The following is a 22,432-nucleotide window of genomic DNA, read 5'->3' on the forward strand; positions in this document are numbered from 1 at the left end:
TGAATTTGTGGGTGGGTCAATGTGTGGGTGGGTGAGTCAATGAATGAGTTGGTGGGTGGGTGGGTTGGTGGGTGAGTGATTGAATGTGTGGATGGGTGGGTTGGTGGGTGAGTGATTGAATGTGTGGGTGGGTGGGTTGGTGGGTGAGTGATTGAATGTGTGGGTGGGTGGGTTGGTGGGTGAGTGATTGAATGTGTGGGTGGGTGGGTGGGTGATTGAATGTGTGGGTGTAACAACAGCCCCCCTATAGGCAGCTGTCTCTGTGCAGCCCAAGGTGATCTAGCACCTCGCTCGGACGTTCACCTGCAGCCAGTCGTGGCTAGTGATTGCTATGCGAAGTGATTTGTGGGTAATTTTTTAAATATATATTTTTGAACTTCGAACCGAGATTGATGATGTTTGTGATATTTTTTTTAATTTTAGTTGTGGGAGGGAATTGGCAGAACTTGGAGACCACTCCTTGCAGAACAGGGGGAGATCACGAAAACTCCACTCACTCTGTAAACAGGGGGAGATCATACAAACTCGACTCAATCTGTAGAACAGGGGGAGATCACGAAAACTCCACTCACTCTGTTAACAGGGGGAGATCATACAAACTCGACTCAATCTGTAGAACAGGGGGAGATCACGAACACTCCACTCACTCTGTAAACAGGGGGAGATCATACAAACTCCACTCAATCTGTAGAACAGGGGGAGATCACGAAAACTCAACTCACTCTGTAAACAGGGGGAGATCATACAAACTCCACTCAATCTGTAGAACAGGGAGAGATCACGAAAACTCCACTCACTCACTTTGTAGAACAGGGGGAGATCATGAAAACTCCACTCTGTAGAACAGGAGGAGATCATACAAACTCCGCTCACTCTGTAGAACAGGGGGAGATCACGAAAACTCAACTCACTCACTGTAGAACATGGGGAGATCATACAAACTCCACTCACTCACTCTCTGCATAACAGGGGTAGGGAGAACACACAAACTTCACGCTACAAAGCGCCCGAGTCAGGAATCGAACCCAGGTCCCCGCTGCGCCACCACCGCCAGTCAGGATGACCGACTTGGTCACTCCGCTGGCGGGGACCGAACGCGCATCCCCAGCCAGGCGCGGCCACCACCGACTTTCGCTCCACACCGCTCGCCGTCACGCCGCTCACACGCGGAGCTCGAGTTTATTATTGCGTAACCAGGTGAGGCCTACAAGAGGCCAGGTGAGGCCTACGAGAGACCAGGTGAGGCCTACAAGAGGCCAGGCGAGGCCTAGTAGAGACCAGGTGAGGCCTACGAGAGACCAGGTGAGGCCTACTAGAGTCCAGGTGAGGCCTACGAGAGACCAGGTGAGGCCTACTAGAGACCAGGTGAGGCCTACAAGAGACCAGGTGAGGCCTACGAGAGGCCAGGTGAGGCCTACAAGAGACCAGGTGAGGCCTACAAGAGGCCAGGTGAGGCCTACGAGAGACCAGGTGAGGCCTACGAGAGGCCAGGTGAGGCCTACGAGAGACCAGGTGAGGCCTACGAGAGGCCAGGTGAGGCCTACGAGAGACCAGGTGAGGCCTACAAGAGACCAGGTGAGGCCTACGAGAGACTAGGCGAGGCCTACGAGAGACCAGGCGAGGCCTACTAGAGACCAGGTGAGGCCTACAAGAGACCAGGTGAGGCCTACAAGAGACCAGGCGAGGCCTACTAGAGACCAGGTGAGGCCTACGAGAGACCAGGTGAGGCCTACGAGAGCCCAGGCGAGGCCTCGAGAGCGAGCGAGCCAGAGTGAGTTTAGAGAGAGAGTGGGTGATGGTGGGTGATGGGTGCAGAGCCGCCCCTAGGGTGACACGGCGAATTGGTGGCGACCGCCCCAGGCCCCGCGCTTTGGAGGTGGGGGCCCCACACAGTCGGATTTTCCCCGGGCCTCCGCACCTCCGCCCCACTACAGACGACCCTGGGCGCTGGGCGACGATTTCCGCGGTGCGGAGTGTGAGCGTGGCGGTCGAGTGGTATATTATTGGGCGTGCGTTTTGTAAAATTCGCCCGTGGCGCACCACGACGGCCCGAACTCTCCCGCCAAGCGGCAGACGGCGGCGTTTACCAGGGCGGCCGCCGGAATGCCGACCGCTAACCTGTGCGGCGGCGAGCGTCCGAGCCGCATTGTCCCTCGTCCCACTTGCTGTACCCCCCGTGCTGTTGGCTGAGACGCAGTGTGCCCCCCGTCACCGGTCCGTGGTTCTACCCTGTGGTAGAGTCTGCCATTCAAAGCTACCAAAGGGTTAAACCACTGATCGGTCGAGACGGGGGTGGTTGTAGTTGTAGCTTGCTTGGCTTGACTTGGCAGAATCTCAAACCTTTTGCAAGGATTCATGTCTGCGTTAACCACGTATATCTCCTTGGTTCTTTCGGTAAAGTCACGTAGAAGGGAAATAATAAAATAATAAAAATAAAACATTAAATAATTCTCACGACGTTTCGGCCACAACGCAAGCAGCCGTCCTCGGGTGAAGAACAGGTCTGTCGGAAAGACGCTGTCGAAACGTCGTGAGAATTATTTTATTGTTTTATTTGTATTATTTCCCTTCTACGTGACTTTACCGAAAGAACCAAGAAGATGAATCCCTGCAGTCACGAAAGCTTTAAATCGAAATTTGATGGTTCATACCGTTTGGTTTTTTCGGTAAAGCCACGTAGGTACATTTTTTTAATAAATCCAATCACAACACAAGCGTCCTTCTTCAGGTGAGGACAACTTCGCGAAATCTAACCGCTTAAGCGTCGTGATTTAATTAATTTAAATGTTTTACCTACGTGACTTTACCGAAAAAACCAAACGGTATGAATCCTTGCAGTCACGAAAACTTCAAACCTAGAATATGATGGTTTAATTCGTGCTGCTGATGATATTGATGATGATGTTGATGATACTTCTGCTGATATGGAATGAGTTTCGTAATAAAGATTTTTGGGTCCAGCGATGACGACGACACCCTGCTGCTGCTGCTGCTCTATTTAAGATCGGAAGCACGTGGATTGCTTCACTATTCTGGCAAACCTCCCGATGATGCCGGATGTGATTACCAGCGAAACGTCGAACTACTCAGATTGTAAATGTTGTTGATTTACTCTCCCACACGCCGGTGGGCCGAAGTAGTGAACTAACTGGCGCGTTCTGTTAACGTGACAAACCCCTGACTGATTGGCCGTGTCGGGTGGTGGAGGGTTACGACACATTTATACCCACGCGATCTCACCCAAACAACTTTATTGTGAATAATATTTCGATTTAAAGCTTTCGTGACTGCAGGGATTCATCGTCTTGGTTCTTTCGGTAAAGTCACGTAGAAGGGAAGTAATAAAATAATAAAAATAAAATTAAATAAAACATTACTTCCCTTCTACGTGACTTTACCGAAAGAACCAAGAATATGAATAATATTGGTTGCGAAAGTCTACTACGTGTTAAAATTTAATAACATGAAGCTGCTATTGATGATGATGATGATGCTAATCATAATGGCAATGCTGCCGAATATGATGATTTTACTCGGGATGTTTTCTTATGATAACTTTGATGCTGCTGATGGTGCCAACACACGATGCTGATGTTGGTATTGATAATGCCAACACACGATGCTGATGTTGGTATTGATAATGCCGATGCCGATGATGATGTTGGTATTGATAATGCCGATGATGATGTTTTTTAAGGCCTCGACACAGAGGCGTGGTTTCTCTGTGTGCCTATGTATGTGTGTCTCTCTCTATGTATCTCTGTGATATCTGTCTCTGCTTATTTGTCTGTCTATATGTCTGTCTATATGTCTCTGGTTCTGTGTTTAATCTCTCTATGAAATTTAGCATTCTCAGGAAGAACGTAATCAACCAGGTAGGGTGTTGACTGTTATGTTATCCGACTCTCTGTTGTATTACGTTACATTTCTAAGTATACTAGATTTGTGTTTCTATTTCATTTATACCTGATGATGATTGCTTGTGTTGCAATCGAAACGTCGTATGCTAGTATTTCATTTATTATTTTCTCTTTATACGTGACTTTACCGAAAGAACCAAAGAGTGACGATGATGTTGGTATTGTGAATGCCGATGTCGATGATGATGTTGGTATTGTGAATGCCGATGCCGATGATGATGATGTTGGTATTGTTAAAGCCGATGATGATGATGATGGTATTGTTAAAGCCGATGATGATGATGTTGGTATTGTTAAAGCCGATGATGATGATGTTGGTATTGTTAAAGCCGATCTCGATGATGATGATGATGGTATTGTGAATGCCGATCTCGATGATGATGATGATGTTGGTATTGTTAATGTCGATGATGATGATGATGGTATTGTGAATGCCGATGTCGATGATGATGGTATTGTGAATGCCGATGTCGATGATGATGATGATGGTATTGTTAAAGCCGATGATGATGATGATGTTGGTATTGTTAATGTCGATGATGATGATGATGGTATTGTGAATGCCGATGTCGATGATGATGATGATGGTATTGTTAAAGCCGATGATGATGATGTTGGTATTGTTAATGCCGATGATGATGATGTTGGTATTGTGAATGCCGATGTCGATGATGATGATGTTGGTATTGTGAATGCCGATGTCGATGCTCTTACCGGCCACATGTCCCCGTGGAGGCTGAGATGAGAGTGGGAGTCGGACACAGACAGTCGAAGGACCCTCACTGCGCTCCGTGCGCGCCCGCTGACGCGCGGGTGCGAACGCGTCGAGGGCATTCGATGCGCGTGTGTGAACGACGCGGGGCGCGCTTGGAACCCGGCGACCCGAGTTCGATTCCCGCTCACGGTCACCAAAGACAGTCCGCTAGTAAACATCGCCAGGGGGGGGGGGAGACAAAGACGGCCGGGCGTGATGCTGACCACCCACCCTGTCGTGTACATTGCCAACCTTCATCGGTGCTTTCTAACAGCACTCGCCCCAAAAGTCTGTTCAGACTTTACGGAGGATATTTGAGCGTGCGTGCGTGTGTGTCATAGGCGCGCATAGAGACTCGTAGACTCAAATAGAGACACGTATACCTGCATAGACATCCACAGACTTACACAGAGATCTATAGACTCAGATATAGACCCATATCCACGCCCGGAAACTCACAGACCCCCAGACTTACATAGACGCCCATATACCTGCATGGCTACCGCAGACAGACGTTTAGACTCATAGACGTACATCGAGATCAATAGACTTGCATAGAGACCCACAGACATGCACTGAGATGCATAGAATGAGATCGAGACTCAGAGCCACATTGCTCACCCGTAAATTTTACAACCCCATAGACTCACAGAGAGATCTACATTGATACAGTCCACCCACACAGAGAAACATAGATGTACATAGAGACCCATAGACCTGCGTGGATGCCATCGACCCACACAAAAAACAAAGATCGCACCCCCCCTATAACCTGAACAGGCTGTTGGGGAAAGTGCTGTTAGCGAGCACCTCACAAACTCCCTTAGACACACATAGACTTACATATAGACAAAGACAAAGATCCCCCGTATAGCCTTGACAGACCGTAGGGGCAAGTGCTGTTAGCGAGCACCTATGAAGGTCGGAACGGTACACGAGGGGGTGGGTGGCCAGCACCACGCCCGACCGCCTTTGTCTCCCCAGTGGCGATGTTTACACACCGCACAAGGTACTCATTTGAGGCTGAGTCTACCTAGGGGAGGCCCAAGACCGGTTCAGATAATCGTCACTGGTGTTGGCCGTGAGCGGGAATTGAATTGGGGTCGCCAGCGCTAACCGCTGCACCACCGCTCCCCACCAAAGACAAAGATACCCCGTGTAGCCTTGACAGACTGTCGGGGCAAGTGCTGTTAGCGAGTAGAACCCGGATCGTAGCGCAGCGTAGCGCTAACCGCTACACCCGCATGGAGCCACACACACACACTCCGCAAGACTCACGCGACTGAGCCACAGGCGTGCATAGAGACCTAGAGAGGTGTGCAAGTGGGTCGTCGTTGTCGGCAGGGAGTGTGGAATGTGGCACGGAGTTGATGCATTCCCTCTGACACTGAGCGGAGGAATTCCCACGGATTTCTCGCCACCCCTCTCTCTCTGTCTCTCTCATTTGCGTCGATTCCCATCAGCCGGATCTATGGGACCGTTTTGTAGCCAGTATCCAAATTATTTATTTCTGGCAATAACACGAGGTGTTAAGATGGTGATGTGAGATGAGCGAGAGGGGGAATGATGGAATGAGTTGATGAGTGAGTGGGTGAATGAGTGAGTGAATGAGTGATGAGCGAATGAGTTTAAGTCTCAATGTGATCTTATGCTCGAGTAACCTGAAGTTCACCATAATGACAAAAGCATAGATAGACATCAGAGCAGAGACAGACAGAGATCAGAGCAGAGACAGACAGAGATCAGAAACAGAGATCAGAGACAGACAGACAGAGATCAGAGCAGAGATATCCAGATCGACAAACAATATAAAATTTCGATTTAAAGCTTTCGTGACTGCAGGGATTCATCTTCTTGGTTCTTTCGGTAAAGTCACGTAGAAGGGAAATAATAAAATAATAAAAATAAAACATCATAAAATAATTATCACGACGTTTCGGCCACAACGCAAGACGCTGTCTTCTCGACAGACCTGTTCTTCACCTGAGGACGGCTGCTTGCGTTGTGGCCGAAACGTCGTGAGAATTATTTTATTATGTTTTATTTTAATTATTTTATTATTTCCCTTCTACGTGACTTTACCGAAAGAACCAATAAGATGAATCCCTGCAGTCACGAAAGCTTTCAATCGAAACGGCAAAACTTGATTGCAAGAGTCCTCTTCGGAAGGGAAAGTTGTGTATCTGCAATATCGGTCAGAGATGACCCCATACCCGTCAATCCCTTATCAGGGCCCGACCGTATCGCAGACCAACTCACCCCGTGCCCTCCTTATAAATCTCAATGTTCATCCGACAAAGTCCCATAACAATGTATATGTTAATGCATTGTTATGTATGCTGATACGCTTCAAAGAATATGCTAATGTGAGTTCAGCCATAACGCTAGTGCTTTTGGCACGACCCGTAAATGTTATGTTAATTGTATGTTAATGTTATGTTAATTGTATGTTAATGCTATGTTAATTATGCTAATACGCTTTAAAGAATATGCAAATCTATTGCAGCCATAATGCGAATCATTTTGGAACGGCCCGTAAATGTCATGTTAATTTTATGTTAATGTAATGTTAATTGTATGTTAATGATATTTTAATGATATGTTAATTATATGCAGCTTGCGTTATGCTAATTAGACCCACTCTTTCCCTCCACCCCGGAAGTGGCCTGCACTGCCGCACAGTGCTAACATCTGTACAAAGCAACGCGGCGCTGATTTTTTTTATTTAACGGTGACCGTAGGGGGGGGTGGTGCTTGGTTTTATAAAATATATTTCATTGAATTACTACTGTTTATTAAAGCTGCCCGTGTTCAATTCATAACCTCCGCTTTGGTTGTTTTAAAAATACATGCAAAGTTTTTTTTGTTTTACGGACTCCGACCGATGGCACCGGTGCACGTTGAGCCTCCCGCCGGGTAACGTGCGCCTTTTACGGTAGGCCGGCTAGGCGACACCGTGGCTTGCCCACGAGAGTAGGCCGCACCTGCTTAAAATCGCCGCAAGCGATTTCATCGGGAAAGGTTTTCGCGCCCCTCTTTGAATGAATGGACATCCCGAATTAGACGCACGAGGTCCAGGGCGTGCGTTGTGATCGCCCTGGTCGTTGATGTTAATGCGGACGATGTTGTCATCACTCGGCAGTAATATTGTCTCCATGAGCAGCCCCTTAGGGCAGCACTAGCAGCATCAGCAGCAACATTAATCGCGCTCGTCTCGTACTACAATCGTCCGAGTCGTCATCGGCAAGATTTTCGGGAGCGGGGGAGGGGGGCAAAAACAAATCATCGGCGACTTCAGATGCTGTCAACGCCCACGCTCGTTCGAGGGGTGGGTAAAACGACGAAAGGTGTTTCTGCTACTGATGCCAAGTGTTTACAATGTTCCAACTGCAAGCAGGTTGCGTGCTCGCGCGAGCCGAGTTCGATTCCCGAGCACGGCTAACGTCAGTGGCGAGTGATCACAAACCCTTTTTTGTCTTGTAGGGTTGTACGTCTCTGTGTGTGTCTCTCTGTGTGTGTCTCTGTGTTGTGTACGTCTCTGTGTGTGCCTCTCTGTGTGTGTCTCTGTGTTGTGTACGTCTCTGTGTGTGCCTCTCTGTGTGTGTCTCTGTGTTGTGTACGTCTCTGTGTGTGTGTCTCTCTGTGTGTCTCTCTCTGTGTGTGTCTCTCTCTGTGTGTGTCTCTCTGTGTGTGTCTCTGTGTGTGTGTCTCTGTGTGTGTTTCTGTGTGTCTCTGTGTGTGTCTCTCTCTGTGTGTGTCTCTCTGTGTGTGTCTCTCTGTGTGTGTGTCTCTCTGTGTTTGTCTCTCTGTGTGTCTCTGTGTGTGTGTGTCTCTGTGTGTGTTTCTGTGTGTGTCTCTGTGTGTGTCTCTCTCTGTGTGTGTGTCTCTCTGTGTGTGTCTCTGTGTGTGTGTGTCTCTCTGTGTGTGTCTCTCTGTGTGTGTCTCTCTGTGTGTGTCTCTCTGTGTGTGTCTCTCTCTGTGTGTGTCTCTCTGTGTGTGTCTCTGTGTTGTGTACGTCTCTGTGTGCTGTACGTCTGTGTATGTGTGTGTGTGCCTTGGGGTGTGTCCTCCCGCCTGTCTCGTCGCGTTGGGGGTGTGTGTCTGTGTGTCAGTGTGTGTGTCTGTGTGTGTGTCTGTGTGTGTGTCTGTATGTGTCTCTGTGTGTGCCCTCTGTGTGTGTCTGTCTGTGTGTGTCTCTGTGTGTGTGTGTGTCTCTGTGTGTGTCTCTCTGTGTGTGTCTCTGTGTGTGTCTGTATGTGTCTCTGTGTGTGCCCTCTGTGTGTGTCTGTCTGTGTGTGTCTCTCTGTGTGTCTCTCTGTGTGTGTCTCTCTGTGTGTGTCTCGCTGTGTGTCTCTGTGTGTCTCTGTGTGTGTGTGTGTGTCTGTGTGTGTCTCTCTGTGTGTGTCTCTGTGTTGTGTACGTCTGTGTGTGTCTCTCTGTGTGTCTCTCTGTGTGTGTCTCTCTGTGTGTGTCTCTGTGTGTGTCTGTATGTGTCTCTGTGTGTGCCCTCTGTGTGTGTCTGTCTGTGTGTGTCTCTCTGTGTGTCTCTCTGTGTGTCTCTCTGTGTGTGTCTCTCTGTGTGTCTCTGTGTGTGTGTGTGTGTCTGTGTGTGTCTCTCTGTGTGTGTCTCTGTGTTGTGTACGTCTGTGTGTGTGTGCCTTGGGGTGTGTCCTCCGCCTGTCTCGTCGCGTTGGGGGTGTGTGTGTCTCTGTGTGCTTCTGTCTGTGTGTCTCTGTGTCTCTGTGTGTGTGTCTGTTTGTGTGTCTCTGTGTGTGTCTCTGTGTGTGTCTGTCTGTGTGCGTCTGTCTGTGTGTGTCTGTGTGTGTCTCTGTGTGTGTCTGTCTGTGCGCGTGTCTGTTCAAATGAGTACCCGGTGCGGTGTGTAGTAAACATCGCCACTGGGGAGACAAAGGCGGCCGGGCGTGGTGTTGGCCACCCACCCCCTCCGTGTGCCGTGCCAGCCTTCATAGGTGCTACTCGCTAACAGCACTTGCCCTGACAATATGTCAAGGCTACACGGGGGATCTTTGTCTTTGGTGGGGAGCGGTGGTGCAGCGGTTAGCGCTGGCGACGCCAATTAAATTCGTGCTCACGGCCAACACCGCCGGTGACGATTATCTGAACCGGTCCTGGGCCTCCCCTAGGTCGACTCGGCCTTAACGTGTAAAAGCGTTGCCACTAGGGAGACAAAGGCGGCCGGGCGTGGTGCAGACCACACCACCGACTCGTGTGCCCTGTCAACCTTTGTAAGTGCTCTTCGCTAACAGCACTTGCCCACACAATCTGTTCAGGCTGCATGGGAGGGAGGGAGGGAATTTATTGATTGATTGTCTATCTGCTTTGTATGTTTGGGGAGCGGTGGCGCAGCGGTTAGCGTGCTTATCTACGAACTCGACCACCCGAGTTCGATTCCAACACCAGTGCCGATTATTTTAACCGGTCTTGGGTCTTCCCTAGGTCGACTCAGCCTCAAATGAGTACCCGGTGCGGTGTGGAGTAAACATCGCCACTGGGGAGACAAAGGCGGCCGGGCGTGGTGCTGGCCACCCACCCCCTCGTGTGCCGTGCCGGCCTTCATAGGTGCTCGCTAACAGCACTTGCCCCTACAGTCTGTTAAGGCTATACGGGGGATATTTTGTCTTGTACGTATGTACTGTATGCCTCTGTGTGTGTATCTGTGTGTGTCTGTGTGTGTATCTGTGTGTGTGTGTATCTTTGTGTGTGTGTGTGTCTCTGTGTGTGTGTGTCTCTGTGTCTCTGTGTGTGTCTGTGTGTGTGTGTCTGTGTGTGTGTCTGTGTGTATGTACCCGTGTGTCTGTCTCTCTGTCTCCCCCATGTATGTCTATCTTTCTTGTCTATCTGTCTCATCTATGCACGTGTCTGTTGGCTACCCGTCCCATGTACGTGTGTGTCCGTGCCTCCGTCTTTCTCTGCTCCGCGCGCGTCCTCTGCCCGGCTGTCCCATCTGCGCGTCTGTCCCTCTGTGTGTGTGTGTCTCTGTGTGTGTCTCTGTGTGTGTGTGTGTCTCTGTGTGTGTGTCTCTGTGTGTGTGTGTCTCTGTGTGTGTGTGTCTCTGTGTGTGGGTCTCTGTGTGTGTGTGTGTGTGTCTCTGTGTGTGTGTGTGTCTCTGTGTGTGTGCGTCTCTGTGTGTGTGCGTCTCTGTGTGTGTGTCTCTGTGTGTGTGTGTCTGTGTGTGTGTCTCTGTGTGTGTGTGTCTCTGTGTGTGTGTCTCTGTGTGTGTGTCTGTGTGTGTCTCTGTGTGTGTGTGTCTCTGTGTGTGTGTGTCTCTGTGTGTGTGTGTGTGTCTCTGTGTGTGTGTCTCTGTGTGTGTGTCTGTGTGTGTCTCTGTGTGTGTGTGTCTCTGTGTGTGTGTGTCTCTGTGTGTGTGTGTGTGTGTCTCTGTGTGTGTGTGTCTGTGTGTGTGCGCGCACTCTAGGCATGTGGTGGCTGGCGCGTGTGCCATTGGGAGCGCGTGACCGTGGGCTGCCCATCAACTGCGGATATATTTAGATCGCACACACAGAGACACACACAGAGACACACACACACAGAGACCTCCTCTTGCAGACAGACCATCGATTCACACGCCACTGTCGGAGGACAACTCTGGCCCGCCAGCCATACAATCCTCCTCCGCTTAGCGATGTGACATCGGTCGGCAGTGCGGTGACATCCGCCACAGTCACAGCGATCCCATCGGCTTTGCAGAGCCAGTCACCCCCAGTCACCCACCCCCCCAGTCACCCACCCCCCAGTCACCCACCCCCCAGTCACCCACCCCCCAGTCACCCACCCCCAGTCACCCACCCCCCAGTCACCCACCCCCCAGTCACCCACCCCCCAGTCACCCACCCCCAGTCACCCACCCCCAGTCACCCACCCCCCAGTCACCCACCCCCCAGTCACCCACCCCCAGTCACCCACCCCCCAGTCACCCCCACCCAGTCACCCACCCCTCAGTGGTGATCGTCATCGTGGTGATCATCGTGGTCATCGTCATCGTGATCGTCGTCGTCATCGTGATCGTCGTGATCATCACCGTGGTGATCGTCGTGGTCGTCGTGGTGATCGTCATCGTCATCATCCTGATCATGGTCGTCGTGGTGATCATCGTCCCCTCCTGGACATGATGAAGCGTCCTGCCCAGGCCCCCCCCCCCACTCACTCCTCTTAGCGGTGCAGATGGTGGTGGTGTGTGGATGGTGGTGGTGTGTGGATGGTGGTGGTGTGTGGATGGTGGTGGTGTGTGGATGGTGGTGGTGTGTGGATGGTGGTGGTGGTGTCTGGATGGTGGTGGTGTGTGGATGGTGGTGGTGTGTGGATGGTGGTGGTGGTGTGTGGATGGTGGTGGTGGTGGTGTGTGGGTGGTGGTGGTGGTGGTGGTGTGTGGATGGTGGTGGTGGTGTGTGGATGGTGGTGTGTGGATGGTGGTGGTGTGTGGATGGTGGTGGTGTGTGGATGGTGGTGGTGTGTGGATGGTGGTGTGTGGATGGTGGTGTGTGGATGGTGGTGGTGGTGTGTGGATGGTGGTGGTGGTGTGTGGATTGTGGTGGTGGTGTGTGGATGGTGGTGGTGTGTGGGTGGTGGTGGTGGTGTGTGGATGGTGGTGTGTGGATGGTGGTGGTGTGTGGATGGTGGTGGTGGTGTGTGGATGGTGGTGGTGGTGTGTGGATGGTGGTGGTGTGTGGATGGTGGTGGTGTGTGGATGGTGGTGATCGTGGTATGTGGATGGTGGTGGTGGTGTGTGGATTGTGGTGGTGGTGTGTGGATGGTGGTGGTGTGTGGGTGGTGGTGGTGGTGTGTGGATGGTGGTGGTGGTGTGTGGATGGTGGTGGTGTGTGGATGGTGGTGATCGTGGTATGTGGATGGTGGTGGTGGTGTGTGGATGGTAGTGGTAGTGGTGTGTGGATGGTGGTGGTGTGTGGATGGTGGTGGTGTGTGGATGGTGGTGGTGTGTGGATGGTGGTGGTGTGTGGATGGTGGTGGTGGAGGTGTGTGGATGGTGGTGTGTGGATGGTGGTGGTGTGTGGATGGTGGTGGTGGTGGTGTGTGGATGGTGGTGGTGTGTGGATGGTGGTGGTGGTGTGTGGATGGTGGTGGTGGTGTGTGGATGGTGGTGTGTGGATGGTGGTGGTGGTGTGTGGATGGTGGTGGTGGTGTGTGGATGGTGGTGGTGGTGTGTGGATGGTGGTGGTGGTGTGTGGATGGTGGTGGTGGTGTGTGGATGGTGGTGTGTGGATGGTGGTGGTGGTGTGTGGATGGTGGTGGTGGTGTGTGGATGGTGGTGGTGGTGTGTGGATGGTGGTGATGTAGCAACAGCCAAATCAGGGAACGGAGAAACTGAGACGTGCCGCCACATAGCATCACAATATTATATTCATACTGCAGGAATCCGATGAGCTATGAAGCGCTTTCACACATGTCTAGTAGAGACCACGCCAACATCACATTGATCATCATCGAGCAGTGGATAGACCACGGTGATGATGGACTGCGCCTTAACTCTCTAACACCGGTTTTTGTCTCTTTCTGTTGACAGGTCCAGCTAGCTGTGATCGCCAGCGTGCAGCGTGTTGAGCGCACTTGCTGGGTGCGTGTGGGTGAGCGTGTGTGCGGGTGAGTGAGCGTGTGGGGTGCGTGCGGGTGAGTGTGTGTGTGGGTGAGCGTGTGGGGTGTGTGCGGGTGAGCGTGTGTGTGGGTGAGCGTGTGTGTGGGTGAGCGTGTGTGTGGGTGAGCGTGTGGGGTGTGTGCGGGTGAGCGTGTGGGGTGTGTGTGGGTGAGCGTGTGGGGTGTGTGCGGGTGAGCGTGTGGGGTGTGTGTGGGTGTGTGGCTGGTGTGCGGTGAATGATTGGGTGAGTGCAGTGGGGGGAGTGTGTGTGGGTGAGCGTGTGGGGTGTGTGTGGGTGAGCACTGGGGGGGGAGGGAGTGTTTGAGTGAGAGTGCTTTTATTGTGCGTGTGTGTGTGGTGTTGGCCACCCACCCCCTCGTGTGCCGTGCCGGCCTTAATAGGTGCTCGCTAACAGCACTTGCCCAAACAGTCTGTTAAGGCTATACGGGGGATCTTTGTCTTTTTAAGATTATACAGTATTTTTGTGCGTGTACGTGTGCGTGTTATTGTGTGTTTTTCTTCGTGTGTGTGGGGAGGGGGGAGAGTTTTACTTGTGTGTGTAAGTGTGGATGGTGTGTAAGTGTGTGCTTGGTGTGTGTGTGCTCGTGTGTGCATGGTGTGTGCGTGCGCCTTTCTGAATGGGAATTCATTCATTAGCGTGCGAGTGGGTGACTATTATCGAGCGAGTGAATTTGGCGGGTGCTTTATTGAACTGATCGGTTGACATTTGAGTTCGCTAGTGAGTCCGTGGGTGGGCGATGGAATGAGGGAGCTAACCAGGCGATTCGTGAGAGAGTTATCGAGCGTGTTGAGTAGTTTGCGAGGCGTGTCAGCTGGTCCGAGGGAGTAGCGAGTGAATAGTTGAGTGCGCCAATCGGCTGCTGAGCATGTCACTTAGCTCACAGCTGTGTTAGTCAGCTGGCACGTTGGTTGGTGGGTGAGTTGGTGAGTAAATGAGTCGATTGGTCACCGAGTGAGCGGGTGGGTAATTTATTCATTAGGTAGGTGAGCGAACGGGCATGCGAGTAGGTGGATGAGCGATTCGCTGGGTGAGTGAGTAGGTGAGCAAGTGGCCCAGCGGGTGAGTGGGTGAGCGAGTGAGCGATCAAGCAGTCGAGCGCGGGCGTGTGCGTGCGTGAGTGGTTGAGCTTGCGCGCGAGTGAGCGAGCGGATGAGCGAGTGACCGAGCAGGCCAGCACGCCGTTGAGCGAGCGAGTCAGCGGGTGAGCGGGCGAGTGAGCGAGTGAGCGAGTCAGTGAGTCGGCGAGTCGGCGAGTCGGCGAGTCGGCGAGCGGGCGAGTCGGCGAGTCGGCGAGCGGGCGAGCGGGGCGAGCGACATCGAGCGGGCGGGCGGGTGAGCGGGCGAGCGGGCGGTGCCAGCGCTCCCTCACCCCCCCCCTTCCCGAACCACGATGGCGGGCCTCTGGCTGGTGAGGGACGCTTGCGGCCTGGCCTGTGCGGCGCTCACCTGGGCCCTGGTGCTCTACGCCGCCGTGGCCGTGGCGGCCGTGGCGGCCTGGCCGCTGTCGGGCACCTGGGCCGGCCTTCTCAACAACGCGGCCTTTCTGGGCACCTGCACCCTGGCGCTGGGCGCCCACCTGCGTGCCATGCTCACCGACCCCGTGAGTCCCGGTGTGCCTGGGGCGACGCGGTGGCTAGGAGATGTTGACTACCTCGCCTGGGACGCGGGAGGTAGTGGGTTCGATCCTGACCCTGACGACGCCTGCTGTATATTTGGAGTTTGTGTGTCTCTTTCTCTCATCATCATCATCACGGTGGCTAGGAGATGTTGAGTACCTCGCCTGGTGTACAGGAGGTCGTGGGTTCGATCCTGACCCTGACGCCTGCTGCTGTATATTTGGAGTTTGCGTCTCTCATCATCATCACGGTGGCTAGGAGATGTTAACTACCTCGCCTGGTGTACAGGAGGTCGTGGGTTCGATCCCGACCCTGACGCCTGCTGCTGCTGTATATTTGGAGTCTGCGTGTCTCTCTCTCCCCGTGGTCGCGTGGATTTTTCTCCGGGTCTTCCGGTTTACCCCTCCACGTGTAGAAGCAACGTCGCCACGCGTCTAGAGGCAGCGCTTCTTAACCTTTCCTGCATTCCTGCACCCCTTTGGTTCTCAACGGTTAAAAAAAATTACAAAGTTAATAAACACGCCGGGTTGGATAAAACGAAGTAAGTTGTTACTCAACGTGCCCCATGCTTAATTTGTGTTTTCGACGGTTTCCCTTCAAAACAAATCTGTTCGCGTCTCGCACCGCCCAGGAAGGGCATCACGCCCCGCCAGGCGGTACGTGATGCACCCCATGTTTTTGTGTTTGCATTTTGACTGCAAGTATTGTGGTCAATGCAGACATGAATCCTCGTAAAAAGGTTTCAATTTTGTTGGCAAAAAAAGTGGAAAAACCCGATTATGTGTTGAACTTGTTTTGCACCGTTCGCAGCCAACCGGTAATCGGAGATGCAGGGGAAGGACAGCAAACTAAACGCAAAAAGCAATTATAAAGAAAAGCAGTTCTTCACAAGCTAAACAACACCACAAGCTAAACAAAGAGCAGTTATAAACAAACGAAACGCAAAAGGCAGTTTTAAAGAAATGAGGGTTCGGTCGAGATGATTCAACAGGCCACGGGCTCCAGTGGCTTGCTAATACCAGCAGGGGAGAGCGTTCCAGACGGCCGCAGAAGCGCATCTGAAAGCGCCGCGCGACGGTTAACCAAAATCCGCTGCTGCGAAGGTAACCGGAGTTTGCGTGTTGGCATGGTTTATCCTCCTTGACGAGATCAGCAATACAAATATACAAACACAGACATAATTTCAACCGTGATGATGGTTACAAACTGAGTAATCATTGGAAAGATGTGATTAACCATGCAAAAAATATTTAACTACACTTATTTGGCCAATCTTATTTGACAGACAACTACTACAGGTTTACCATGTTCAGTTGTTTTCTCCTTGTCACAGGTTGAGTCACGAACCGTACCTCTCCATAACAAAGGCTCACCCTCTTAAGCCTCACCTTACCATATGAATAAAAAGTGTGCTGCACTTGGCCCTTACCCCACCCCCTTCTCCAACCATTATATAAACGGAGTGGTAGCTCCTGCAATCTCTCATTTACTTGATACAGCTGTCGTGGCCGTGACGGTTCCACCTGAAGACGGAAGCTTGTGTTGCCTCCGAAACGTCGTGATTTTTTATTTTATTTTACTTTTATTAATTTTAATGTTTTACCTACACGGTGACTTTACCGAAAAAACCTAAGAATATAAATAGCAATGTAAAGGTTGCGTGTTGTTGTTGTGTTGTTGTTGTGTTGTTGTGTTGTTGTTGTGTGTGCAGGGCGCTGTTCCTCTGGGCAACGCGACCCCGGAGTTCATCGAGTCGCTGGCACTGCTGCCTGGACAGGTGGTCTACAAGTGCCCCAAGTGCTGCAGCATCAAGCCGGAGCGCGCTCACCACTGCAGGTGCCGGCTCACTCACCCACTCACTCGCTCACTCGCTCACCCACTCACTCACGCACTCACCCACTCACGCGTACACTCACCACTGCAGGTGCCGGCTCACTCACCCACTCACTCGCTCACTCGCTCACCCACTCACTCACGCACTCACCCACTCACGCGTACACTCACCACTGCAGGTGCCGGCTCACTCACTCGCTCACCTACTCACTCGCTCACCCACTCACCCACTCACTCGTACACTCACTCACCCACTCACTCGCTCACTCGCTCACCCACTCGCTCACCTACTCACCCACTCACTCACCCACTCGCTCACCCACTCACTCGCTCACCTACTCACTCACTCACCCACTCACTCGCTCACCTACTCACCCGCTCACTCGCTCACCCACTCACTCGCTCACCTACTCACCCACTCACTCGCTCACCTACTCACTCGCTCACCTACTCACTCGCTCACTCGCTCACCCGCTCACTCGCTCACCTACTCACTCGCTCACTCACCTACTCACTCACCCACTCACTCGTTCACCCACTCACTCGCTCACCCACTCACCCACTCACTCGCTCACCCACTCACTCTCTCACCACTGCAGGTGCCGGCTCACTTGCTCACTCATTCGCTCACCCACTCACTTGCTCACCTACTCACTCGCTCACTCGCTCACCCACTCACTCGCTCACTTCGCTCACCCACTCACTCGCTCACCCACTCACCTACTCACTCGCTCACCTACTTACTCGCTCACTTGCTCACCCACTCACCTACTCACTCGCTCACTTGCTCACCCACTCACCTACTCACTCGCTCACCACTGCAGGTGCCGGCTCACTCACCCACTCACTCGCTCACCTACTCACTCGCTCACTTGCTCACCCACTCACTCGCTCACCTACTCACTCGCTCACTTCGCTCACCCACTCACTCGCTCACCCACTCACCTACTCACTCGGTCACTCGCTCACCCACTCACGCGTACACTCACTCACTGGTACATCCACTCGCTCACCCACTAAACCACTCACTCGTACACACGTACATTCACTCACCCACTCACCCACTGCTCTCTCCCCCCCTCTCTCCCCCCCCCCGCTCCCCCCCCCCTCCCCCCCTCTCTCCCCCCCTTTCTACCCCCTCTCTCCCCCCCACTCTCTCCCCCCCACTCTCTCCCCCCCTCTCTCCCCCCTCTCCCCCCCCTCTCTCCCCCCTCCCCCCCCCCGCTCTCCCCGCCCCCCCCCGCCCATGCAGTGTGTGCAAGCGATGCATCCGCAAGATGGACCACCACTGCCCGTGGGTGAACAACTGTGTGGGCGAGCGCAACCAGAAGTACTTTGTGCTCTTCACGGTGAGCGGGGGGGAGGGGTGAGCGGGGGGGAGGGGTGAGCGGGGGGGAGGGGTGAGTGGGGGGGGGGGTGGAGGGGTGAACGGGGGGGAGGTGGGGGAGCGGTGGTGCAGCGGTTAGCGCTACGCTGCGCTATGAACCTGGCGACCCGAGTTCTATTCCCGCTCACGGCCAACACCAGTGACGATTATTTGAACCGGTCCTGGACCTCCCCTAGGTCGACTCAGCCTCAAATGAGTACCTGGTGCGGTGTGTAAACATCGCCACTGGGGAGACAAAGGCGGCCGGGCGTGGTGCTGGCCACCCACCCCCTCGTGTGCCGTGCCGACCTTCATAGGTGCTCGCTAACAGCACTTGCCCTTACAGTCTCTTCAGGCTATACGGGGAATCTTTGTCTTTGTGTGTAATTGTGTGTGTGCGTGTTGTGTATGTGCTGTGTGAATGTATTGTGTATATGTGTAATTGTGCGCGTGATGTGTGTTGTGTATATGTGTGTTGTGTACGTGTGTTTTGTACATGTGCGGTGTGTACGTGTGTGGTGTATATGTGTTGTGTGTGTGTGCATGCTGTGTACGTGTGTTGTGTGTGTGTGTGCACGCGTGTTGTGTATGTGTGTTGTGTACGTGTGTTGTGTATATGTGTGTGTTGTGTGTGTGTGTACACAGTTGTATATGTGTGTGTGTGTGTACACAGCTGTATATCTGTGTATATGTGTGTATGTGTGTGTGTGTGCGTGTGTCCACAGTTGTATATGTGTGTGTGTGTGTGTGTATGCTGTGTGTGTGTATATGTGTGTATGTGTGTGTGTATATGTGTGTATGTGTGTGTATATGTGTGTATGTGTGTGTATATGTGTGTATGTGTGTGTATATGTGTGTATGTGTGTGTATATGTGTGTATATGTGTGTGTGTGTGTGCGTGTGTCCACAGCTGTATATCTGCATCATCTCCCTGCACGCGCTCATCATGGCAGCTGGGCAGTTCATGTTCTGCTTTGACCGTCAGTGGACCAGTGGGTGGCAACAACAACCACAACCACCACAACCGCAACAATCACCACCACATCCACCACAACCACAATAACCACCACAATAACCACATCAACCACAACAACCACCACAACAACCACAAGGACCACCACATTCACCACATCCACCACAACGACCACAATGACCACAATGACCACAACAACCACAACAACCACCATAACCACCACAACAACGACCACCACCACAATAACCACCACAACCACAATAACCACCACAAGCACTACCACTGCTATAGCCACAACCACTACAACCACAACATTCTTCCATGTCCCCGTGTCTCTATCTCTCTCTCCCCCGTGTCTCCCCCCGTGTCTCCCCGTGTCTCTCCCCCGTGTCTCCCCCGTGTCTCCCCCGTGTCTCCCCCGTGTCTCTCCCCGCGTGTCCCAGACTGTAGCCGCTTCTCCCCGCCGGTCACGGTGCTGGTGCTCATTCTGCTCTGCTTCGAGGGGCTCCTCTTCCTCCTCTTCACCGCCGTCATGTTCGGCACCCAGGTGCACGCCATCTGCACCGACGAGACGGTGGGGACACACACGTACACACACGTGCACGCGCACGCACGTGAACACACACGTGTACACACACGTACACACACGCACACGTACACACACGCACACGTGTACACACACGTACACACACGCACGCACGGCTACACACGTGTACACACACGTGTACACACACGTACACCCACGCACACGCGCACGCACGTGTACACACACGTGTACACACACGTGTACACACACGTACACACACGTACTCGCGCACGCACGTGTACACACACGTGTACACACACGTGTACACACACGTACATCCACACACACGCGCACGCACGTGTACACACACGTGTACACACACGTGTACACACACGTACACACACGTACAAAGATGAAGATTCCCCGGAAAGCATGAACAGACTGTAGGGGCAAGTGCTGTTAGCGAGCGCCTATGAAGACCGGCACGGCACACGAGGGGGTGAGTGGCCAGCACCACGCCCGGCTGCCTTTGTCTTCCCAGTGGCGATGTTTCACACCGCACCAGGTACCAATTAGAGGCTGAGTCGACCTAGGGGAGGCCCAGGACCGGTTCAGATAATCGTCACCGGTGTTGGTCATTAGCGGGAATCGAACTCGGGTCGCCGGGTTCGTAGTGCAGTGCGCTAACCGCTACACCACCGCTCCTACCACACACACACACATCAAATACACACACAGAGATACATACACAAAAACACACAAATACACACACAAACACACACACAAACACACACACAAACACACACAAACACACACAAATACACACGCAAATACACACACAAATGCACACACAAAAACACACACACGCACAAATACACACACAAACACACAAATACACACACAAACACACACAAATACACACAAACACACAAATACACACAAACACACAAAAACACACAAATACACACACAATCGCACTCTTTACCCCCTACTTCCCCTCTCCCCTCGTTAACCGCCCCCCATAACCCCCCCCACCCCCCCCCTCACCCCCCCCCCCTCACCCCCCCCCCTCACCCCCTTCGCCCCCCCCCCCCCCCCGCCCAGGAGATCGAGAGGCTGAAGGGGGAGCACCCCAGCTGGGAGCGGCGCGTGCGCTGGGAGGGGATGCGCTCCGTCTTCGGTGGGGGTCCCCCCTCGCTCAGCTGGCTCAACCCCTTTGGGGGGCTTCTCTACGGCAGGTGGGGGGGGGGCCCCGGCGCCCACCGCCCCTCGCCCCCCCGGGTCGGCCATCGCGAGCCCCTCCTGCCTCCGCCGCCCTCCATCCTCAGCGTGTAGCGACGCATTCGACCCCCGCCGGCAACGGCCGAACCGTGGCCACGCGTCCGTGGCGGGCGGCGGGGAGGAGGGTGGAAGGGTGGGGGGGGGAGGCTGGCACGGGAACGGGTGCTGGTGTTTTTCCACTGCTACATCCGAGCCAGCATGTGGGGGGGGCGAGTGCGGGAACGGGTGGTGTGGTGGTGGTGCTGGTGGTGGTTTTTCCACCTCTACATCTGGGCCAGGGCGGTGACGGTGGTGGTGGTTTTTCCACCTCTACATTCGGGCCAGGGTGGTGATGGGTGGTGGTGGTTTTTCCACTGGCGCACCGGACCCGAGCCGGAACCAAACCGGCACTGTACTCTGCCGGCATCACGAAGAAGACGTCCGAATCTGGCTCGGGAAGGGGGGAGGGATGGGGGGGGGGGTTAACCGCGCCAATCGATGACGACGCCGGGACGCGTCTCGGCACGGCACGGCTCGCGCAGTGGAAAGAGAGGCGGCGGTAAGAGTCGTTCCCCGGCCTTCGCCAAACCTGTGGCGACCCGGGCCTACGTTTTGAGACTTTTAAACGAAGGAGCGCGTGCGTGCGTGCGTGCGTGCGCGCGCATGTGTGTGGCAGAGATTCCCGCTCGCGGCCAACACCGGTGACGATTATCTGAGGCGGTCCTGGGCCTCCCCTAGGTCGACTCGGCCTCAAATGAGTACCTGGTGCGGTGTGTAGTAAACATCGCCACTGGGGAGACAAAGGCGGCCGGGCGTGGTGTTGGCTACCAATCCCCTTTCCCGTGTGCCGTGCCGGCCTTCGTAGGTGCCGCTCGCTATCAGCACTTGCCCCAACAGTCTGTTAAGGCTACACGGGGGATCTTTGTCTTTTCTGTATATCTGCGCACGTGCCGTTTGCGAGCACCTATTAAGACCGCCCGGCATGTGAGACGCAGTGGGGCTGCCACCAATCACACACGCACACACACGCATACGCACGCACACACGTACACACACACACACATTCGCACGCACACATTCGCACACACGCACGCGCACGCACACAACGCGCGCACACACACACCGCTTCGTGTGGAACAACTGGCTGGTTGTGACGGTTGCGGCGGTTGTTGTGGTTGTTGTGGCGGTTGTTGTTGTTGTGGCGGTTGTTGTTGTTGTCGTGGACTGTGGTGATGACCATTGCCAAGGCGACCACCGCCACAAGAGGGTGCTTTCCCGTTGGAGTCCGGTCCCCCTCGGGGAAAGGCTCAGACCAGGTTCTAGCCTTTGGCGGTGGTGACGATGGCGACGATGACGTGTGTGTGGGTGGTTGGTGGCGATGGTGAAGTTTGCGGTGTTGATGTAGCGTTGATGTAGCGATGGTGATGATCATTTCCAGTCCGGTCTGTGTCTGCGCCCGGCTTGACCACAATGGTGTATGCGCACACGCGTCTGTGACACCCCCCCCCCCCACCACCTTAACGCGCTGCCCCCCACAAATACAGAGGTCGACCT

General features: G+C 53.5%; 1 protein-coding gene across 1 annotated transcript; it reads left to right on the forward strand.

Annotated features, from left to right (window-relative positions):
• The first annotated feature begins 7,281 nt into the window (after positions 1-7,281).
• On the forward strand, positions 7,282-21,328 carry LOC144951701 (palmitoyltransferase ZDHHC7-like). The gene is made up of 7 exons (XM_078882007.1): positions 7,282-8,002; positions 13,214-14,904; positions 16,632-16,756; positions 18,006-18,102; positions 19,030-19,111; positions 19,536-19,666; positions 20,723-21,328. Exons 2-7 carry the CDS (start codon positions 14,695-14,697, stop codon positions 20,951-20,953), a joined length of 876 nt encoding a protein of 291 aa, XP_078738133.1. The 5' UTR covers positions 7,282-8,002; positions 13,214-14,694; the 3' UTR covers positions 20,954-21,328.
• Positions 21,329-22,432: the final 1,104 nt, after the last annotated feature.

Source organism: Lampetra fluviatilis, chromosome 63 (genome assembly GCF_964198595.1).
Source record: "Lampetra fluviatilis chromosome 63, kcLamFluv1.1, whole genome shotgun sequence".
NCBI classification, from domain to species: domain Eukaryota; kingdom Metazoa; phylum Chordata; class Hyperoartia; order Petromyzontiformes; family Petromyzontidae; genus Lampetra; species Lampetra fluviatilis.